Genomic DNA, 22,108 nt, shown 5'->3' on the forward strand with positions numbered 1-22,108 from the left:
TATTAAACTTTTTTTGAAGAAAAGAAAGAATTTTGTGCTGCTTGTTGTCATTTGTTCTGAATACATCATCATTTGACATCATTATAGCAAATATAAATTGCTATAAGGCTGGCCCATACTAAAATATTTTTTAAATCTTATCAGATTTTCTAAATGTTAGAGACCTTAAAATAAAAAAGGAAAATCATATATTTAGCAGATGTTCCTATAGTATCTGGAGTGACCAAGACAGCACAACACACACTAACAGAGTCCATTCACAAACAAGGAGTCCCAACTGGGAGCACAGGAAATCTCACAAAATCTCGTGGTCAAACGAGAGTTAAGAGTAATCAAACATGGCATACGACTGGCAAGGAGAAATGACGATAACAGTGTTGGGACGATAGGTTATCGTTAGCCTATCTCTATGCCAGAGCCTAGGAGAAGCCACAGAAAAAGACAGATTTAAAAAATGTGAACAAGGGACTGAGAGGAGAAAGACCGGAACCAGACGGACCAGAAGACCGAAGAGATCCAGAGGTAGTATGCGGACGAGGAGATTACAAATATAAAGGGGAGCACGACCATGTACAGCTTAAAAAATAAAGAGAAAAATCTTAAAAGCAACACTGAACCGCTAGCCAAAAGAGGAGAGTACTGGAGCAATGTGCTCTAGTTTTCTAGTGCCAGTCAATAATCTGGCTGCCGCATTTTGCACCAATTGCAACAGTTCCAGAGCTGATTTAGACAGAGTGAATTACAGTAATCCAATGTTGAGGTTATAAAAGAATGAATAACACTTTCAAGGTCCTTCACTGAGAAAAATAAAATAGTCATATCTACTTAATCATATTATTTTTCAAATTATTAAAAAAAAAAATTCTCTTCTAAACGCGATTGCTTTGCTTTCTAATCTAATTCTCTAAAATGTGCAATCTACTAGATTTACTAGATAGAATTATTTGGGGTGAATGTGAACCAGTTAAGTACTCGGAAATTATTTTTGCTGAAACTGTAGTTCCCAGCATGCTTTACTTTTGTTTTTTTGTAAACAATTTTTGTTAAATTGTTGTTATTTTATGTGTTTTAGGGAAATATGAGATGGGAATGGGAATATGAGCTTTATATTGTTAAATGTTTAATTATGTTGGAATTATTAGAACCATTTAAATTACACTGGGTTATAGTGGAGAAGAGCGGAGCAATTGCTTAGGCTGTGAACTGATTCAGCACGTCATTAGCTTAAAGAGCAATTCATACTTAGCATGTTCATTATGTGTTATTGCTGGCTAATAGAATGAAAGCTAGTAAGTAGTCTTATAAATCAGTCAAGTGAAAACTAAAATAAAATACACTGGTTTTGTGATTTGATTAAAGAGGCAGGGTTTCAAGCCCCCTTTTGCACACCACGGTTGGAAACTATATTAAAATCATTGTGAGAATGCTCAGTTCGATCGCTTAATTACTCCACTCCATGATGTTGACAATTTGTGAAGAAATTTTGTTTGTTATTTTGTTTACATAATTAAATCATGAGTAAGTAAATCCAACACACCTTTTTTTAGTGTTCATAGAAAGCATCTTGATTTTAGCAATTGATCAGTGCTGTTGTGAAAAGCTTGAAAATAACATCAAGGTTTTTAGTCACGGACATTAGAGGATAAGGGACCAAGATGATTAACAATAGATCAAAAACATGTTTGGGTAAACAGAAAAAAAGACAAGAAAAAAAACAAGGAAAAAAAAAAGTAGTAAAAATTACATTTTTCTTTTGCACGTTTTTGCACGCATATTTCACATATGTAATTAATTCAACTCTACTTAAGTTAAGTACAACTAACAAAGAAAATAAGTAATTTTAACCTGAAAGAAAATTTGGTTGAAGTATTTTTATTTTTAACTTAACACTGTATAAACCACACTTTTAAAGTGTATGCTTTACTTAGAAACATCAAAGTAAATAACAATAGATATTGTGTAGACATCATATCTACTTAATAGTAAACTCAATACTCACAGAGACCTCAATATTGATCTACAATACACAATGACGGCAACATTCGATGGATAATTTCTGAGTGTGTATATATTAACTCCAAATGTCAAAAAAGGGAAGTTACTAAACCTAACAACAAAAGCAATGATAATTTGTTTTTGTATTTTTCAGTTTTATTATTATTTAAACTGTAAAAAGTTAAAGTCCATCCAGCATTTAATGTCTTGGAAGACCTAAAACCCAATTAGACACAGAACTGTTGTTGTTGTTTTTAACAGGAAAATTAAGTTGTTGCATTGGCATTGAGGTGTTATAAGTTTTGATTCTGAATAATATGACAGAACAGAAGCATAAACAAGGCAAAAAGAAGATGGCCCCGTATAGAGTCATGCGGAACACCATAGGAGATCTGAACATGAGATGAGAAACATTTGACCAAATTAACTGGAAAAGTTCTGTCCTATTGTGTCAACTTCTGCACTTAAAGGACAACTCCGGTGAGAAATGAACCTAGGGGTAATTAACAGATGGTTACAGAGTAGATCGTTCTCTGGGATGCGTTTTCATGGAAATCGAATGTAAAGAGTTTTATCTTTAAAAACAGATTAGCTTATAACACTAGTCTATGGGGCACACAGTAGTGAAATTAAATCGCTAGTTATTACCACTAACAAGGCTCAAAATAGCCCCACACTAACACAGTAGCATAATGAGGGTCCCTACATGCAAACCGAAGCATTGAGAACTTTGTAAGAGTACAAACAGTTTAATAATAAGACACTTAATAAACATAGTACATTACGCGTTCACGGACAGGCGCCATCTTGGAAAACAGTCTCAACTCATCGAGCCACGAGCGCTCTGCTAAGTGATGAACTGTGACTTGGAATCTCATATGGTCCGTTGTTTCCGGAAGAAAACACTGAACACAACAGAGAAAATATATAAATAAAACTAAAAATGTCCATGTTATTACATTTCACAAACTTAATTCCTATCGACCAGCTCACTTAGAACAGCGCTCGTAGATCGATTAGTCGAGACTGTTTTCCAAGATGGTGCCTGTCCGTGAACGCGTAAGGGACTATGTTTACAACGTATCTTCTTATTAAACTGTTTGTACTCTTACAAAGTTCTCAATGCTTCGGTTTGCATGTAGAGACCCTTATTATGCTACCGTGTAAGTCTGAGGCTATTTTTGAGCCTTGTTAGTGGTATTAACTAGCGATTTAAATTTACCACCCTGTGTCTACCCTGTGCCCCATAGACTAGCGTTATAAGCTAATCTGTTTTTAAAGATAAAACTCTTTACATTCGATTTTCATTAAAACGCATCCCAGAGAACGATCTACTCGGTAACCATCTGTTTATTACCCCTAGGTTCATTTCTCACCGGAGTTGTCCTTTAAATCAAACAGATTAAAATACAGCAAGAACCAGAGTCAAAAGAAGGTAAAATATCATTGGATTTACACAAATTCATGCTCGTGTTTCATGAATAAGGCCTAATAATTGTACTAAAAAGTACCTTCGGCCTATGTGCATTTTGTGCAAATAAATCTGACATGTAGGCTACTTAAACTGTACTTCAGAGAGCTCTGATATTAAACATTACCTGAAAATGACTAATTCCAAATATCTGGCATTGCTGTAAAAAAAAAGACTTTTAAGTATTTAATTCCTAGACGTCAGATGGCTTTATTTTTTATTAATTTATAGGTTAATAGATTGTCTATACTATAATGTACAAAACAATGATTCGTCCTTGAATTAATGTAAATGTTGCACGCTGAGAATATGTCAAATGTGTTACAATGTTTTGTTTTTTTGTTTTCTGAACCAAATGTGAATTTTAGTTTTGTAAGGGGACTATATCAAAGCTGCATCTTAGTTTTGTGTTTTGCAATTAGATTGACTTTGCTGTCGAGGTCAGAGGGGAGCAGAAGAGTGACGTCACCAGTGCGCGTGTCCGGGGAGAAAAAAAAAAAAACAAGCGAACGTGCATGTAGTCAAGTGTGTGTAGAGAGAAATTCTCGCGTGCAAAATACCAACTGTAAACCGAGACAAATAAAGTTGTGAAAAGACGACGGAGTCCTGTCATTTCAGGGGTGCAACATAAACCACATAAATGTTTCCAACATTTTAAACCACTGGGAATGTTTGACATTTTCCTATGGTTTAGCTTCTGAAAGGCCCCTCCTACTCTCAAAGTACTTGGAAAAGGTGTTCATAATGATGGTGATGGGTAAGGAAACTACAAGTAACCCACAGAGAATGCAAAGTGTAGCTACAATTCTCCCAGCCGCTGTCTGAGGATATACATCTCCGTAGCCAACTGTTGTCATTGAAATAATGGCCCACCACCAGCAAACAGGAATGGAGGAGAGTTTAGACAAAGCTTCTTCCTTTTCAGCATAGTAGATAAAAGTTGAGAAGAACGATACTCCAACAGTAATGAAAAGAATGAGGAGACCCACCTCACCGTGACAGTTCATTAGAGTTTCCCCAAATGCTCTAACCCCTTCTGAATGTCTTGCAAGCTTTAGGACCCTGAAGGCCCTCATTAATCGGAGAACCTGAACCACCTTGCCCATGTTGACTAGACTTTGGTTTTCCTCCCCATTCTCTTCGTCCAAATTTTCAAAGGCCAGTGTCACATAGAAAGGCAAGACAGAAGCGATGTCGATCATGTTCAGAGGGTTTCCCAAAAACCTCCATGGACGTGGAGCTGCTACGACCCTCAGGGCAAACTCCACTGAGAAAAAGATGATACAGAGGAGCTCCAGAAAGTCTAGGACAGAATGTTCACGCTCAGTTGCGTGCCTGAATTCCGGCATACTGTGGATACACATGGCCACAATGGAGGTCAAAATGACCAGGACAGAAACCACAGCTACACCTTTGGAACATTTGGAATGACTGGGATCTTCAAGAGTATGCCACATGAGTTTACGCACTTCTGAACACCAGGTGCCCTCAAGTCTCCACAGGTCACTGCTCGCAACCGAAATCTCTCCAGATGACACGTCACTACCAGACCGGCTACACACGTTCTGCTTCCGCTCAAAGAACCAATCGAGACAGCAGGCTTCCAGATCCAGCTCACAAATGCCCCAGTATTCGATCTCCTGACTGAAATAAAATACACAGAGTTCCTCCAGAGCATGAAAGTGTCCTGTACGGTAGAAGTTTAGGACACAGTGGAAGACTTGTGGGCTCCGGTCGAAGTAGTATTCCCGTTCAGCGGGGCTGTAGTCATCACAGAGTTCCAAGATGGCTGCATCGCTGCAGCACTGGATTAACTGACCCACGCGTGTGTTGGGGAACCGGAGCAGAACACAGCGCTCCACCTTGTGCTGGATGCCTCCAACGTTAAGGTTAATAAGATCTTCCTCTCTGCCTTGGTGGTGGAGAATTTTTCCATACATCATGGTGGTACTGATTCGTTGAATATGCAAGTCTCTCCAATGATATACTTGCATTTTCTACTAAAAATACAGAAATGTGATGTTAGCTACATCAACAACACTGAAAACTATTTAATCAATTAATAAAATCAATTAATAAATGGGTCAATAACTAACTCTTTGGGGGGGGGGGGTCATGTGTGTTCATGAGCCGTTAAATTAATAACATTTCATTCATTTTAAATGAATTTTAATTTAATTTAATTTTAATTTTAAATGAAAACAAAGTTAATTAATTAAAACTAAATCCACACTCTGAACACCGAGTTGATTCAACCCATGTTTGGGTCAAATATGGACAAACCCAACCATTGGATTATTTTTTTTGTCTATAATTGACCCAAACATGGGTTGAAATGACCCATCATTTTTAAGAGTGCATAACATGAACCTATGATAGGTCTTGTAAAACCGGGGGTAAGAGTATAAACTTCAGATGCATTTTGTATCTACATAGTCCTGCAATGTGACATACTATAAACAGAAAATACTATTAGATTACATTTAGATTATTATTTACTACATTAATTAAAAAATAAAAAACAACCCAATCTCATGTAATGTAACTTCTGTATATAATGTAACTTTAGAAAAAGTCACACATGAAAGTCCACCCCTTTAACATAACTATCACTACGGTATATGCAGATCATACAAAAATCTATGAATTAAATAAATGTATATTGTACGAGTTTAGCCACCATTTTGTTAAAAAAGCAATTAATATATGATATATTTCTAGTTCTATTCATAATAATGATGCTAATAAAAGTTGCCATAAAGTCACCACTAAAGGGATGGTTCCCCCAAAATTAAATGTTTATATATATCATTTAAGCTTGCAAGCATGCTAAATTGTTTTTGTTTTTTTCCCTGATGGGGCATTTCCAGGTAATGGTGCCATTTGTGTGCAATGACTTTCTGACTGCTGATTGTTCATCAGTAATATTTTCAATCAATCAATCATTGAATCAATCAATCAATCAATAAAATAAATAAATGTACAAAATGGGCATTTCTTGAGGATCTCTGTCAGAAAAAGTAAGATTAAAATAAGACACTAAGGCTCAGTTTCACAGACAGGGCTAAGATTAATCCAGGATTAGTCCACATTTGAAGTATCTTTTCTAAACTTGCCTCAGAAGAAAACATTACTGGTGTGTATCTTAAGACACAACAATGGCACTAACATATTTTAAATTAAATCAACTTGCTTTTGAGTTAAAACAGCTCAAACATGCATAGTCTGGGGCTAGATTAAGCCTTGTCTAACTGGGGCAAAGTGTGGATTGATCTTAAAAGTTTGTATTATATAATATTATATATCAGAATTATATTAATTATATACAAATATTTAGACTGATGGTTTACATAACTTCAACTCACCTGCTGCAAACAGATCCTCTCGTAATGACATCAGAGTATTATATATTCTGAGTGACGTCTTAGCCTATTTATTCTGTAGTAGGCCAAATTATTTAAAGGGTGACATCACTGCAACATAATACAACACTACATTTAACATACAGTTAAACCAAAATGTATTTAGACATCTTCAACATTTTCTCACATTATCAGTTTATTTGCTGCAGTAATAATGGTGACATAACTTCGATAGTAGGTATGTGATAGATTACAATCAACCAATCAGCTGTCAGCTGTTTAATTTAAGTACAAAATTAGATAATACCAATTTAGTTCAACCAATTACCAAGCAATGTTTCATTTTTTTTTCAGTCTGTGGTGTAAAATGAACCATTAGCAATTAAAGAAAAAACACTTAAGCAAAACATGGTCAGGTCAAAGTGTCTGAATAATTGTGGTCCCAAATTTCATCATCAGTTTTACTGGTAGTCTACAGTATTACGAATTTTTGGGCATATGTCAGAGTTTACTTTATTTGGCTATTCTTTCTTACATAAATGAACTATAGTGTACTTTTTGGTTTGACTGTATGATGTAGCATACTGATTATGTTTTCATTTTCTGTGTTTATGGCATTTACTTTTTGACCTTTACTTATTTACTTTTTTAGTACATATTAAATCGAATTAAAGGTAAATAAAAACATCTTCATACGTGTCTTTTTAGCAGTTAAAAAGCAGATAAAACTGCATAGAACACATTTGAAAACATGATATTTAAATAAAGAAAAATACTGTCATAAACAATCAAAACAATGAATTAATTGACTCACTCACGTACCGACAGATATAGCAAGACATAGCCTACTTTGATACTGAAATTTTTGATTGCAAGACCGAAATCACAAAAAAATAAAAATTAATTACAGCTAGAGAAAATAAGCATTTATAACTCAAAAGCATTTGGCTACTGAGAAACAAACTTTATATAACCTTCATAGTTAATGGTCAAATAGAACCAGTGTTCCCAATAAGTCATAATTAGAATCAGACAAAAGCAAAAGAGAAAACACTTATTGCGAATATAAAGTCAACTAAAGATCACCTACCCACGCGTCTTCAAATCATTTGTGCCTTTTTGCGCTGATGTCTTAAAAGAGCAAAACTAAAAAGAAACGGTCGCTTAATCAATAATAAATGATCACTATGGGTACAAAGAGCCAACAGCTTCCCAGTTAACCTTCAAATCCAGGTTCACGCCTACTAAAGTTGGGCGGAGAGTGACACACCTGCGCTACACTTTACAATCAAACCGCGCTCGAGGCACAGTTCATTAATCACATGCCGGTGAGGTTGTGCGTTTGTGTGGAAAATGACGGTTTGTGAAATACGTGAACAAAGATTTCAAAGAATGGGATGCTTTGAAATAGGGTATGTTTCAGGCTATTGAAAAATTGTGTTTGAATTAATCAAGAGATGTGCTAATTTATTTATGATGGTTTTAGTGTTTTATGGCTTCTAGTCACTATAATACGCATTGATGCTGCTACATCTGCAGGTGAGCCATGCTATCCATGTAATTGTTTTGTGTGTCAAGTCATGTAATTCACTTAATGGACTCCTTTCTTGATTGCAGGTGGAATACAGGCAGAATGTCTTGGAAATATGGTGCAATTTACCCTCCCTAGCTCTTTGCGTGCAGGACGTCCTTTAGAGGTGTATTTAGTCAGTAAGTTGATGATCCCTTTGTTTGTGCCAATGAGTTTAATACCCCCAGGAATCAATTCAGACCTCATCTGGGCGTTTCAGATAACACACGGACAGTCCTTCTCACACCTCAACTGGCGGCTCAGTGTGGCTACACACAGAAATCGGATCCTAGTGGGAATATGATAGTGTCGGCTTCCCTAAAGAGTTGTTTTGCCGAAAACAAGGTTTGTGTCTTTATTAATTAAGCATTCATTTTAAACAGCTAGCTCTGGAACTGTTTATCATGTAATAAAACAGAAAATCTGAATAAGGAAGGTTGGTACATTTACACCATAGAGTGGGTGTTTGAGAAGTGCAAGTTATACATGTTATTTCTAGACTCTTATCCAACCAGGTGTATTTATTTTCCTTTTTGTAGGGTGACCAGGATTTTAAAGTAACTATAAAGGTTAAATTCTATGACTTATCTGAGAAAGTCCTTGAAGCAGTCAAGTCCTGCAGTCACACCATGGTCTCGCGTGAGATTTTGTGTGGGACAAACTTCATGGAGGCAAGTAACTCTTTATTTCATAGCAAATATTCTGGTCTAAGAACTTATTTTGAATATTTCAAATGTAAGTACACAATCTCTCCTGGATCCTGTACCATGATGGTAATTGAACAAACTCTGAGTTTTAAGTTGACAACCAATCCAATCAGCCTTTGCTGTTACCATGATGCTGAACGTCAACTTTCTCTGACAACTCAGGCTTTGATCTGGGGTTCATGGCACTTGTGTGATTCAATTCTCAAGGGAGAATCAGCAAGATTGCGCTCTAAAAATGCTGGGTTAAAAAAATGTTGGGGTTGAAAATGGACAAACCCAGCAATTGGATTGTTTTAACCCAGTGAATGGGTTGTTTAAACACAGCAGTTGGGTTAAATGTTTGCTTGCCAACCCAATTGCTGGGTTCAAGCAACCCAATCACTGGGTTTGTCCATTATCAACCCAACTTGGGTTGTTTTAACCAAGCACTTCCCTGTTTGAAAAATGGAGTCTGAGGCACTGCAATCATCAATTAAAAAGACTGGGAAAATGAATATTTGTGACTGAAAGGTGTTGAGATGGGTACCGAGAGAGCTTTTTGTGACCTTTGCAAAACGTTTTTCTCAATTAAACATGGAGAGAAATACTATGTCAAATGACACACTCACACTGCAAAAAAATGCTTTTCTAGTATTTTTGTCTTGTTTCCAGCCAAAATATAAAAAAAAATAAAAAGTAATTGTCTCGTTAAAGTCAAATTTACAAGACAAATAATCTGCCAATGGGGTAAGAAAAATATTCTTAATTCAAATAGAAAACAAGATTATTTTTCTTACCCCATTGGCATATTTTGCTTACATTCTAAAAAATGTTGGGTTGTTTTAACCCAATGTTGGGTCAAATATGGACTAACCCAGCAATTGGGTTGTTTTAATCCTGCTGTTGGGTTAAATATTTGCTTAAAACAACCCATTTGCTGGGTTAGTCCATAATTGACCCAACATTGGGTTAAAACAACCCAACATTTTTTAGAATGTAAGCAAAATATGCCAATGGGGTAAGAAAAATAATCTTGTTTTCTGTTTGAATTAAGTATTTCTTACCCCATGGGGATGGTTTTTTTACCCAGAATTTTTTAGTGTAATTTTGAGTTATTTTCCCCCAAAACAAGACAATATTTTTTACATGTTTAATAAATGTTTCTTAATTTAAGAATTTTGATATTTCGACTTGAAACAAGACAAAAATACTAAGTAAGAACGCCTTTTTTTTTTTTTTTTTTTTAAAGGATTTTTTAAAGATTTTTTTTTTGCAGTGCAGACTTTACTAACATGGAAGTCCACCATCCTTCCTCCCCTTCTCGTTCTGTGACCCTCTGGAGTTAACTTTACTTTTACGTTTAACTTTAACATAACACTTTTTTTCCCTTTTTTTTTTTTTTTTTTTTTTACTTTTACCTGTGGTGTTGAACAACTACAGTGTCTGTTAATCCTATAATTTTATATTATAATTTATTTAAAGTGAATAAATTGTAATGAAAAATAAGTAAAATAGCTAAAGTAAGTCGTAAGTGGAAGTGCATCTGTCAATTCATCGAATGTTCAAAATATTATGTTAAAAATACACATTGGTTGGCCTATTCATGAGCATACATCAGCAATTAGCCTACACATGTTTAGGGGAATAGGGCATTATTAATATACCATGTAAGGTGCTATGTGCTAGAAATGGGTAAACCACTATCTGCCCGTGGGGTACCGCCGCGCCAGGCAGTGTGCACTTTGTCCCTCAGAAACATACCCTTTGTATATTTTTTTGGGTTAATAATTGGTTAAAAAAAGAAATGTATATGGTAAAAAAAATAGAGCCTATGTGTTTTTTTTTTTTTTTTTTTTTTTTTTAAATTAATAGATTAGATTAGATTAATTAACCAATTAGAGAATTTCATAAGTGTCCAAATGTTCCAATGAAAATGGAGTGTTGTTGTTACCAGCCTGTGCATGTATGCTAATGTTCCCTCAGGTATCCGTAAGGAATGCAATACCTGAAGTAAAGAAGGCACCGGCAAAGGAGTGGGTATGTTGTTTTCTTTCTTTTTTTTCTAATATACATGTTGCTTCATTAAGTGTCACTTTTATAATTGTTCATACTTTAGATACAAATGGTGTTGTGCTGTACCACTTGCACTACATGAATTTTTTTTTTTTCAAGAAGCGTATCAAATTTAGTATCTACTGTATGCGATTATGGACGCAGCTATACACTAGTATTGAAGCAGTCCTCACAATGGGTAATGGAATATCATAGAGACTTGAGGGTGGGATCTTATTTTGGTCAACCAACAACTATAAACTCCTTAGTAACTGTATAATGATGCACTAAAAAAGATTTTAACTGCATAGCAATGTCCTGGCATCTGCTATAGCATTGTGTTGCTATGGTAAGTGGTTACAAGTTTTTTTTTTTTTTATTCATTAATTTCATGATTGTCTTTGATACAGAATCTTACATTGTCCTATTGTAACAGCCCACAGTTATACCAAACTTGCAACTCTCGACGATAATACTCTACACCCCTGAAGAGAAGTCTTTTGATCGAGAGACCCTGCAAGGGATGGGCTACTATGTTTACAGTTCTCCAACACGGCTGGTCATGAGAAGCCCATACACCATGGCTGAAACCTTTGTGGAACATGTATGAAATGATTAATGTGCCAGTGGATAAGACACATTCATTTCTCCACAGTTTCTTAATTATCTATCTTTGTCAGGTTGATGATGTTGACATGATGGTGTTCAAATCAGTGGTCCTGTTCAAAGACCGCTGGATGATTGCTATGGTGGAGTCGGCAGCTGCCTGTCCAACCAGTGAGACTTCGTTCACATGCACTTGTTTTGCCACTTTGATGTCCCAAGACCCTGTGTAGTCCTGAAGTCTTGTACACTAATTTGCTTTCAGATGGAGCTTCGGTTTTAGATCAGAAGATTTCTTGGCGCTTTCCTCTGCACCTAACTCCTTTGGTGTCCTCAGAAGTTCAAATCCTGGATGTGCGCATGGGCGTTGATGGTAAAAGGCTCACACCTGAAGAGATGAGTAGCCGCAACTATGGCATGATCTTCACAGAGTCCCATGTAGTTGTTGAGATTCCTATTGGGGCTCCTGGTGGATACTACAAGGTTGGATTTTCTACAAATTAAGTTGTTTTCTTTGTGTTTTACTTGAATATATTAACACCTTTTTTTTTTTTTTTTTTAGAGTCATGCTCTTGAGAACGAGTACCATATCAGTTACACCATAGAACCCATGCTTGAGCTAATGTGGATAGAAGGGCTGGATAAGACTGTATATAAGGTCTTATTCCCCATCACCACCCCTTTGAATCCATCCCCTCCCCAAATTACAGACAGTGAGTGTTGAAATTAGGGCAGAACGGCTTATTTTACTTATTTTTCAAGAATTTTTTTTTTTTTTGTTATCAGACACTCAACCCCAGAAGAAGGTGTTTGATGTATTGCTGGGTTACTTTCTACCCGATGTGGTGCTGCTGAATATCACCTTTGGCACTGAATTGCTCACTGTCTCAGAGGTCATTATTAATGGCATCAGCCTGCAAAAGCATAGCTTCCCCAATGGAACCAAAGCCTTTACTCTCCAGGTTCCCTTCTCTAAACCTTATGTCCAAGTAAAGGTATGCTTTTCTTGTTTATGAAGCTGTTTTCCTGGCTTCTCTACCCTGCCTTAACATGGTTTCATCTGTAATGCAGAATCTTCGCCCTGATAGAAGAACCTACTTTCTTCCGCTTGTCTTTGGTTTCATCATCATGCCTGAACATGCATCATTTTCCTACTCCGCCGTACTAGAAGCTTCTATAGATAACATTGGTAATACATGTTTGAGCTTTTTAACCTCTTAACCTGCACCCCTATTTCTGAGAAGGTTTTTGAAAATGCCTGCAGCTCTTATATATTCATAAATCTAATGTTGTTTTAAACTAGTTGCTTGAAAATGTTACCCAAAGGTCATAACTCATAGTACTGTAGGGACATAGTGAATCAAGGGGAAATATGCATGTAAGTCCCTTTTCTTTTCCTTATGGAAGAATTTGAGATTAGCCCTAAAAATAACCTAAATATAAACTTGAATGTCTGGTCATACTTTGATTTAAATTTGAGGATAATACTCTTAGAAATGTAGCTTCTGTAAGCTTTTATGTCAAAAAAGACTAGGCATCCTTACAAAAAAGCCATTTATTTCAGAACATTTGCAGTTGTAAAGTAGTTTTTCGTTCAAATAAATCTGCAATAAACTGCTGTGTAAACTCATTTAGTTGATAACAACCCGTCATAGATTCTGCACGCTCCACTGCGGTGTATGCATAAACTGGCGAGCAGGATGTGCCGATGTCATGGCAACTAGGCATGAGTAGTATTCACCAATATTGCTTATAAACACTGAGCAATACTATAATTAATAATGTTACATTTATAGTCTTTTTAAGGCACTCAAAGTACTTTACATTGAAGGGGGAATCTCCTCGACCACCACCAATGTGCTAGCCTAGAAATCTAGACGCACCCTAGCGGCAGCAAATTTAATCTGCCCGCAAATGTCATCTAGCAACTCTCAATACCCTTCTGAGCTGTATTCCTCTCACTCTGGATGGGCCAATCACATTGTGTATAGAGTCGGTGGGCGGGGCCATAATGACGACGGCCGAGTTGCGTTTGCGTGCTTCTAGTAAACACAGAAACTGGCGGCGGTCTTTCGAATCAGCTTTGACTGCGGTTCTGGAAGACTTGGAGTTAAGCTTTTCTCTGAGAAAAGAACAGAACGGCACTGAAGTCATTCTTAAAAAGGGAAGATGTGTTCGTAGTTTAGCCGACCGGATATGGTGAATGTTTAATTTATCAACAAGCTCTGTTTCACCTTCGTTGCTCTGGTTGGTTGTAGCGCTATCCTATCGCGTGCAGAGAGAGTTTGAAAGACAACCGTTTATCCCGCCCCTCGGATTGAGCCCTGTCTATGGTGAGTTTCCAGACCAAACATCTTTATGTGGGTCTGGCTTGTCAGGCTACCAATGTGCAGCAATCCATCTGGATGATGCGACGGCAGCCATATTGCCTAATGAGGATATGGGGATGATTAAGAGGCCATGATGGATGGAGGCCAATGGGCAAATTATAATATAATGCCTTTTGATTGGTTACAAAATCCAGCAATCAAACTTTTGTTGGCAAGGCACTGGCAATGAAAACCATAGGCGCTTAGATTGACAGTTTGCGAGCCAGTGATGTGCTCCCTGTATACAAGTCATCAGAACGCCTGTGAATTGAAGGAGAAAGACCTGGGAGGGTTTAACTGGAGAGCAAGAGATTGTTAGCCTAGAAACCCTAGCGGCAGCAAATCTAATCTGCCACGAGTATCGTCTAGCAACTCTCAATACACGTCTGAGCTGGAAAAACCAAACTCTGGTCAGGCCAATCACATCGTGTATAGAGTCGGTGGGCAGGGCTTAACATGACGTCTGAGTTGCGCTTGCGTGATACTAGTAAACATTGAAGCTGGTGAACAGCGGTCTTTCAAAACAGCTTTGGCTGTGATTCTGGAAGACTTAAGGTTAAGCTTTTCTCTGAGAAAAGAACAAAGAATGGCACAAGTCATTCTCAAAAAGAGCTGTGTTCTGAGTTTTGCCAACCGAATACAGCGACCGTTTAATCTGTCAACTAGCTCTATCCAATTCCATTTTTTTCTGTTGTTTTGGATTAAAAGTGGGATTGTCATTTTGAAGAGTGGACTCTTACACGGACATGTATGCTGTTGTTTTTTGGATTTGTCTGATCCGCATGAGGGGAATGAAAGACTGTACTTATTGTGCTAATGTTTAAGTAGCCAGTGCTTCAGCATTTCATTTAACACTTCCTCTCTGGTGTATTTATTGCAAAAAAGTTTAGAACGTGTGTTTTAGTTATGTAAAGTAATACATAGTTTCACTATAGTTCAATGCCCCCCATCCCCCACTCATTCTTGCGTTGAGAATGATAGATACTTTTTAATTTGAACTACAGTAAACTCTATAGGAATGCAGATTTCAAAATGCAAACGTGTGCATAATGGACATTGTGCTAACTTAACCTTTTTCTGCAGCCATTCCCAATGCAGGAGGAAGCTGCGATCAGGATGTCTTTAATATCTATGTCAAATATGGAAGCACCCCAAGATCCCAATTAAAGATCAAACTAGGTCAAGTGGAGCTGACTGATGAAGTTTTGCAGCAGTATGAACACCATTCAAATAAAACCCATTTCGACATTGTTGTGCCATTCCTAGCCCCACTTGTGGCTTTAGAGGTATTCTTCAGATTTCCTGGGTTGCACTAGTTTTGTTTCCATAGCACAATTTACCAGTTATAAGTGGTAAACCTATATTTAAATGGATCATTAATCCAAAAATGACAACTCCAGCTATTTGGATAAAGCCTTGTGTAGCCTCTAACCCATATGCTGCTGCTTTTTTTCTTAATTGCTGACTAATTTCATGCCTTCTATTTTTCAAGTCTGTTGACTTGACTGGAGTCCTGGGAAGAATTGATGTGGAACTTTATGATGCATTGAATAATCTGCATGTCAGAGATTTCTCCCTTGCCTGCACCTTTTTTGTAAAAATGTCAGGTTGGTTAATATTTGGCATCACTGCACTAACTGATGTCCTGTTGCCATTTTTATAATCTAGTTTCTTTGTTGTGCCAGAGTGTTTTTCTAATGGAACAATTACCATGGTGCTTCCCAAATTGGAATCTATATCACATCTGCTTCCTGGTAAACTCTCTCTAAGAGACCCGGACTGCAAACCCTTCTACAACGAAGACCACTTTGCTTCTTTTCGCTTTGATGTAACCACTTGTGGAACCACACGAAAAGTAAGATGAAGACACTCACTCAAGCATTCACCATAATGCTGTTATGCGACAATATTTACTAACTATTTTGCTTGTTTAGTTTGTTGGGGACACCATGATATATGAGAATGAAGTCACCTGGATGGAAGATGATTCTTTGCTTCCAACCTCCAAATTAACCCCTGAGTCAGAATACAGGTTAGGAGCTTTAGCCTTTTAAGTGTTTGATTTATGTTGGGCTGGAGCGACACTACATGATATTAGGGTTTTAAGTATAGGGTCTATATAAGCATTCATTTTGAAATTACAGGTGTCATTTTTCCTGTTACCTTCTTTAGTGCTCCCCTTACTCACCTCACTCACTTCCGGTGGCGTTGCTCTCTGATGGCAGTTTAGACTGCAATGAACGATCAGATTATCGCATTTATATAGATTAGTCATCTTGGTGCTATAGTTTAAGAAACATTTATTTTATAAGCTTTATATTCTCTGAACACACGCAGTATAATTTTGCCAATCACTTTCACAATGTTGCCTTCATTTTTAGTTTATTGAAATAAAAAAAAAGAGTTGATAAAATGAAGGAAATTTGTTTAATAAATAGAAACTCAAAAGGGATAAATCATGAAACTGGCACAATTTTGGCATGTTTCACTGCATCATAACAATTAAAATGCACGATTACCCAATATGCTTTAAAAAATTAATATTTGAATAGTATTTGAATAAAGGTTGATAGTTTTTAAATCTAAAGGATGTTTGCATCTCCTCTTCAACTTGCTGAAATGTTTCTATAAATGTATAGTTCCCTTCCAAATGTTCCTTGTATTAACTCAAATCTTTTAATTTTGCGTTCATTGCAATTTAATAGATTTTACATCTGAGGATGTTTGCATCTCTAATCTTCAACTTGCTGAAATGTTTCTATAAATTTCCCGTACAAATGTGCATTCTGAATAATATCCCAACTAACTTATCCTCCTAAGACCCAAGCTTTTATTTGGCTTGTATTTTAGATGTTCTTCTAGCTATTTGGGGTTAAGAGTAACCAATAAATATATTAACCAGATATTATCTTGAAGACATGAAACATGTCTCCTTTTTGAAAACTCTTGGTCTGTATCCACAAAAAACAATCAAGACACCATTGTGTAACAGTGCAAATCTCTAATTTACAACCAGAGCATTGTGCCCGAACACTTAATTTTTACTGTTGCATATATGAGTTTCAACTTCTGAAAATGGATATCGAAAAGCTAAATTCATAAGAAACAAGTTATCATATTCACTAAAACCTTGGCTATTTGCGTTCATTTGTTTTTTAGTAACTCTTAACTTCAACTACTCAAACTTTTTTTTTTTGTGTGTGTGTGTCTGTGGGAACAGTTGATTGCACTTAACTACTGTGAAAGACTGCTTGCAACTTGCAAGCACAAGAACTCCTTGTTTGTTAGTGTGCTGAGTGGATACCCACTCCTACAATGCATCCAGAATGTATTCATAGCGCTTCACTTTTTACTCCTATGTTTTATAACCATATTCCTAAATGGTTTGAAATAATTTTCCTCAATTCTACAAACAATACTCTATAATGACAGTGTGAAAAGTTTGAAATCTTTGTGAATTTAACAAAAATATAAATATTCACAGCCTTTGCTCAATACTTTGTTGAAGCACCATTAGCACCAATTACAGCCTCAAGTTTTGAGCATGATGCTGCAAGCTTGGCACATTTTTGGGCAGTTTCTCCCATTCTCCTTTGCAGGTGCTCCATCAGGTTGTATGGGGAGTGTCGGTGCACAGCCATTTTCAGAGCTCTCTGGTGATGTTCAATCGGGTTTAAGTCTGCAAATGTCTTGGCGTGGCCTAGCCGGAGCCCAGAGTTTTTCCCTAACCACTCCTTTGTTATCTTGGACAACGACCAAGCAAACAGCCTTTTGGAAAATGAACCTTCACCCCAGTCTGAGGTCCAGAGAATTCTGGAGTAGGTTTTCATCAAGGATATCTCTGTACATTGCTGCATTCATTTTTCCCTCCTTGATCCTGAGTAGTCTCCTAGTTCCTGCCACTGAAAAACATCCCCACAGCATGATGCTGCCATCATGTTTTATTGTAGGGAATGGTATTAGCCAGGTGAAGTGGTGCCTGGTTTCCTCCAGACATGACGCTTGCCATTCAGGTCAGAATTTAATCTTTTTTTCATCAGACCAGAGAATTGTTTCTCATGGTCTGAGAGTCCTTCAAGTGCCTTTTGGCAAAATCCAGATCTCCTATCATGTGCCTTTTAAGTGAGTGGCTTCTGTCTGACCACTCTACCATACAGGCCTAATTGGTGGAGAGCTACGGAGATGGTGTTTCTTCTGGAAGGTTCTTTCCATAGGGAAATGCTGGAGCTCTGTCAGTGACCAAGAGTGTCTGGTCACCTCGCTGACTAGGGCCCTTCTCCCCCGATGACTCCGTTTAGCTCGGCAGCCAGCTCTAGGAAGAGTCCTAGTGTTTCCCAACTTCCATCTACAGATGGAAGCCACTGTGCACATTGGGACCTTCAATGCTGCATTGATATATTAATATACATTTTCTAAACTTTTATATTTGTACTAAATTGGCAAAGATTTTAAACTTCCTTCACACAACTTTTTTTTTTGACTTTTGAATCCAGGGACCGAGGAATGTGCATAAATCATAAAAATGTAATAAAAAATCAGTGTAAAGTTATAACGCATACAAAGTCAAGTTATAATGTTGTATATTGATATTTTCAAACATTCTTTCCAAATGTTGTTTTCGGTTTATTTTCTCTTCACATTTAACAAAGCTTAGTCCCATTGTCCACATGTGGACCTCAAGTTAAGCTGCATATTAAATCTTTACTGTTAGAAATTAATGGTCATATTATCCATGCAACACGTATGCATAACTTAACAACAATCAACTTTTTTTCTGAACCACAATCAGTAAAAAATTTTAAACTTTTATTACCTTTCCCGATCCCTCATCTCAAACAGGTTCACAGTGTCTTGTGTTTATAGCACAAACTCCACCCAAACCATGATGTTCAATGCGGTTTCAAACTTTAAAGAGCCGGAGACAGATGCTGGAAATGGTGAACTCACTGTAAGCCTAAAGCTCTCTCAGGGTATGTAAACTACTCCATACATTTTGCTAGTGGTTTTTATTTAAAGTTAAACATTATATTCTGGCATTAATTTTGATGTTTCAAGTAAAATTGTATTAAATGTGGGATGGGACCTCAATGTATCTGTATGGAATTGATTGGATCATAAATGAACATCAAAAAGACAGCATTCAATTTTGCAAATACAATTCCTAAATGGCAAGTTATTGCATGAATTTACTGGAATAGCATGCAATTGAGACAATACAATAAGGCGAATGCATATTAAAGTAAATGGGATCCAATATGATTTCATGTTAATCAATTATATTCACAAGCCAGGATGAAGGATGGAAGCACTTTTTGTATTTATTTTTTACTATATATTATAAAAAGGAACTGGATAAAGCCTGCCAATCTGAGCAATATATGCTATAATGAGGTTTTTTTTCTTCTTGTTTTCTTTTTTTTGTTGTTGCTTGTTTTCTCTCTCCAAGATATGGTATACAAATTCTTCCATCATGATGGTGACTACCCAGTTTTGAAGTTTCTGAAACAGCCGCTGTATTTTGAAGTGGGTATGGATTCCACGAGTGACTCTAAGGTATCAGTGGGACTGGAAAACTGTTGGGCAACACTCACCAAGGACAGAGAATCCAAACCTAAATGGGATTTAATTGTTGATGGGTATGTTTGAAGCATTTCATGCATTTGTTGAACATTTCTTCTTGACGGGGGCTCTAATTCTTCATCTCTAATCAGATGTCCGAATCCTAAAGACCCCCATCAGACCATCATTCATCCTGTAACTGAAGATGACACGGTGGATATCCCGGATCATGTCAAGAGATTTGAGGTTAACACTTTTTCTCTAAGAGAGGATGATGGGAGTTCTAAACATGAGGATTCCACTGTAGCCAGGAGGGTAAGCTGAAAATGTAGAATTTTGTGTAAAAGTGCTCTTAAACTGAACCTTGCAATGTTCAAAATAGGTATTTATCCACTGTGACGTTGTCATTTGTCATGCTGAAAACACTGCTGATGGACGTTGTTACAAACAGTGTGCAGAGAATCAGATCAGGAGCACCTCAAATCGAGGTAATGATCTAATTCAATCAAGTTGAAAGTATTGTTTCTCATCTCTGATCATTCATGCTCCTCTACAGTTCACAGAAGTGCAAGTTTTTCAGAAGAAGATCTGCAGCATGTGTCTATTGGCCCCATTCTGTTGATATGAACATGTCGTTTTCCTGAAGCATCAACACAAGGAGACTTCTGGTGTTGTACACCACTTGGTATAACATTGAACTCAAAATTAATGTAGCAGATGATGTTGTGAACCTGTGGACTTGTTCTGTGATGAATCACATATTTGCTTTGTGGAACTACAAAAATCCTTACACACAGTCTGTGACTGTCACATTGCAATTACTTAATGTAGAGGTTTCCTTCACAAGATGGTCTCAAGTTTATTAAACCATTTTAACCCAATCAAGTATTTTTATTTGTTTTTCCTTAATTTAATTGTTTGATTTATTTTTGAAGTTTAGGCACTGTATAAGTTTAAAAGATGGAAGAAAGGCAGTGTTTGCTAAATATTGTACCAAACCAGAACAATTCAAAGCTGACCAGGGAAGCAATGTTGACTTCATGCAATAAACGAGCAATATTGAACATAAATTGTATTATTGTGCATTTTTCATAAACGTAATATTCTAAACCTTCAGAAGTAGTCTGCCAAGTGTCATTTTAAAAAGAGACTAAACTTATGTCTTATGGAATGATAATTCGGACAATATTCAAAAGAAATTTTAAATTGTATTTGCGATTTTACATTTTTCAATTTGTGCACTCATTTGTTGAGAAATAATGGAAACTTAAATGTGTGGCGTGCAATTGCATTTGAATTCTCTTCCATATGTGTAATGTCTGGAATGGCAAAAGAAAGTCACACATTTGCTATTTCACTGTGCTATTTCCTATGTGTCCTGCCACAACCTTCTCAATTCGCAATCGTCTTTTGCACTTGCATTTCCGACACATAACCGTAAACTGCTCTTCTTGAGGGCTTGTTTGATAGTCAAAGTATGCTATTCCCTCAAGTGGGGGAATTTCACTATTTTTGCAATAAAAAGACCTATTTTTGTATTGCTTGCTGTGAATGAACGTTAAAGGGTTAGTTCATCCAAAAATTAAATTGATGTCATTAATGACTCACCCTAATGTCGTTCCACACCCGTAAGAACGCCGTTCATCTTCGGAACACAGTTTAAGATATTTTATATTTAGTCTGACAGTCTGTCCAATTGTATGCACACTATACTGTCCATGTCAAGAAAGGGAATAACTACATCAAAGTAGTCCATATGTGACATCAGTTAGTTAATTAGAATCTCTTGAAGCATTGAATACATTTCGTCCAAAAATAACAAACTACAACTTTATTCAGCATAGTCTTCTCGTCATGAGTCAGCGGATTGATTCAGATCGCCAATGTCACGTGATTTCAGCAGTTTGCCAGTTTGACGCGCAATCCGAATCATTAATCAATCTGCTGAATGAAAAGTTATGGCTAAGAAACCCGCTACAGTTACCGAACTGTGGAAGAGACTGGAAGAAGAGTGGAACATGATCACACCGGAGCAGTGTGAGTATCTAGTGATGTCCTCTGGCCACAGATGTGCTGAGCTCATTCAAAGCATGGGCCTCTTCCTACAAATTTTTGACTGCCGTAAGCATCACATTTGAGTTGTAATGTTTTTTTTTTTTTTGTGCTGCATTGGTTGTTCTCTAGTTTTGTTGATCACGGTGACAAAATAAGGTTTTTGTTGAAGTACCTTGGTATTTTTCAAAACATGCCAGCAGAACAATGGTATACCCACAGCTAATCTTCCTTCGAACTTCAAGCAATGGATATCAACAATATTTCTGAAAAAATCTAATGTTTCTAAATTGTTCTTTTGATCTCCACTGTATATGAAATTTATACTTTGTATAACCTAATTTATATGCACTCTACTCCATATGTGTATGAAGCAGAGTGCATATAAA

General features: G+C 36.7%; 2 protein-coding genes across 8 annotated transcripts; one reads left to right on the plus strand and one right to left on the minus strand.

Annotated features, from left to right (window-relative positions):
- Positions 1 to 3,359: 3,359 nt before the first annotated feature.
- kcns3b (potassium voltage-gated channel, delayed-rectifier, subfamily S, member 3b) lies at positions 3,360 to 8,039 on the minus strand. Of its 7 annotated transcripts, none has more exons than XM_067417269.1 (3): positions 7,919 to 8,039; positions 6,832 to 6,939; positions 3,360 to 5,463 (listed from the first exon to the last, which is right to left on the minus strand). In XM_067417269.1, the coding sequence occupies exon 3, from the start codon at positions 5,458 to 5,460 to the stop codon at positions 4,150 to 4,152; it is 1,311 nt and encodes a 436-aa protein (XP_067273370.1). In that variant the 5' UTR covers positions 5,461 to 5,463; positions 6,832 to 6,939; positions 7,919 to 8,039; the 3' UTR covers positions 3,360 to 4,149. The 7 variants fall into 7 exon arrangements, with proteins under 7 accessions (XP_067273370.1, XP_067273366.1, XP_067273367.1 ...); XM_067417265.1 differs by having other exon boundaries at positions 3,360 to 5,466; XM_067417266.1 differs by lacking the exon at positions 7,919 to 8,039 and adding an exon at positions 7,651 to 7,752 and having other exon boundaries at positions 3,360 to 5,466.
- A 105-nt stretch (positions 8,040 to 8,144) lies between these two features.
- On the plus strand, positions 8,145 to 20,548 carry zpax2 (zona pellucida protein AX 2). Its single transcript, XM_067417264.1, has 21 exons — positions 8,145 to 8,240; positions 8,315 to 8,367; positions 8,446 to 8,538; positions 8,619 to 8,743; positions 8,938 to 9,069; positions 11,068 to 11,121; positions 11,573 to 11,740; positions 11,817 to 11,913; positions 12,005 to 12,222; positions 12,302 to 12,452; positions 12,526 to 12,734; positions 12,811 to 12,928; positions 15,192 to 15,394; positions 15,601 to 15,715; positions 15,794 to 15,963; positions 16,043 to 16,140; positions 18,948 to 19,078; positions 19,555 to 19,744; positions 19,820 to 19,982; positions 20,050 to 20,155; positions 20,224 to 20,548. The coding sequence occupies exons 1-21, from the start codon at positions 8,182 to 8,184 to the stop codon at positions 20,292 to 20,294; spliced, it is 2,724 nt and encodes a 907-aa protein (XP_067273365.1). The 5' UTR covers positions 8,145 to 8,181; the 3' UTR covers positions 20,295 to 20,548.
- The last annotated feature ends 1,560 nt before the right edge of the window (positions 20,549 to 22,108 follow it).

This window comes from Pseudorasbora parva, chromosome 15, assembly GCF_024679245.1.
Source record: "Pseudorasbora parva isolate DD20220531a chromosome 15, ASM2467924v1, whole genome shotgun sequence".
Classification (NCBI taxonomy): domain Eukaryota; kingdom Metazoa; phylum Chordata; class Actinopteri; order Cypriniformes; family Gobionidae; genus Pseudorasbora; species Pseudorasbora parva.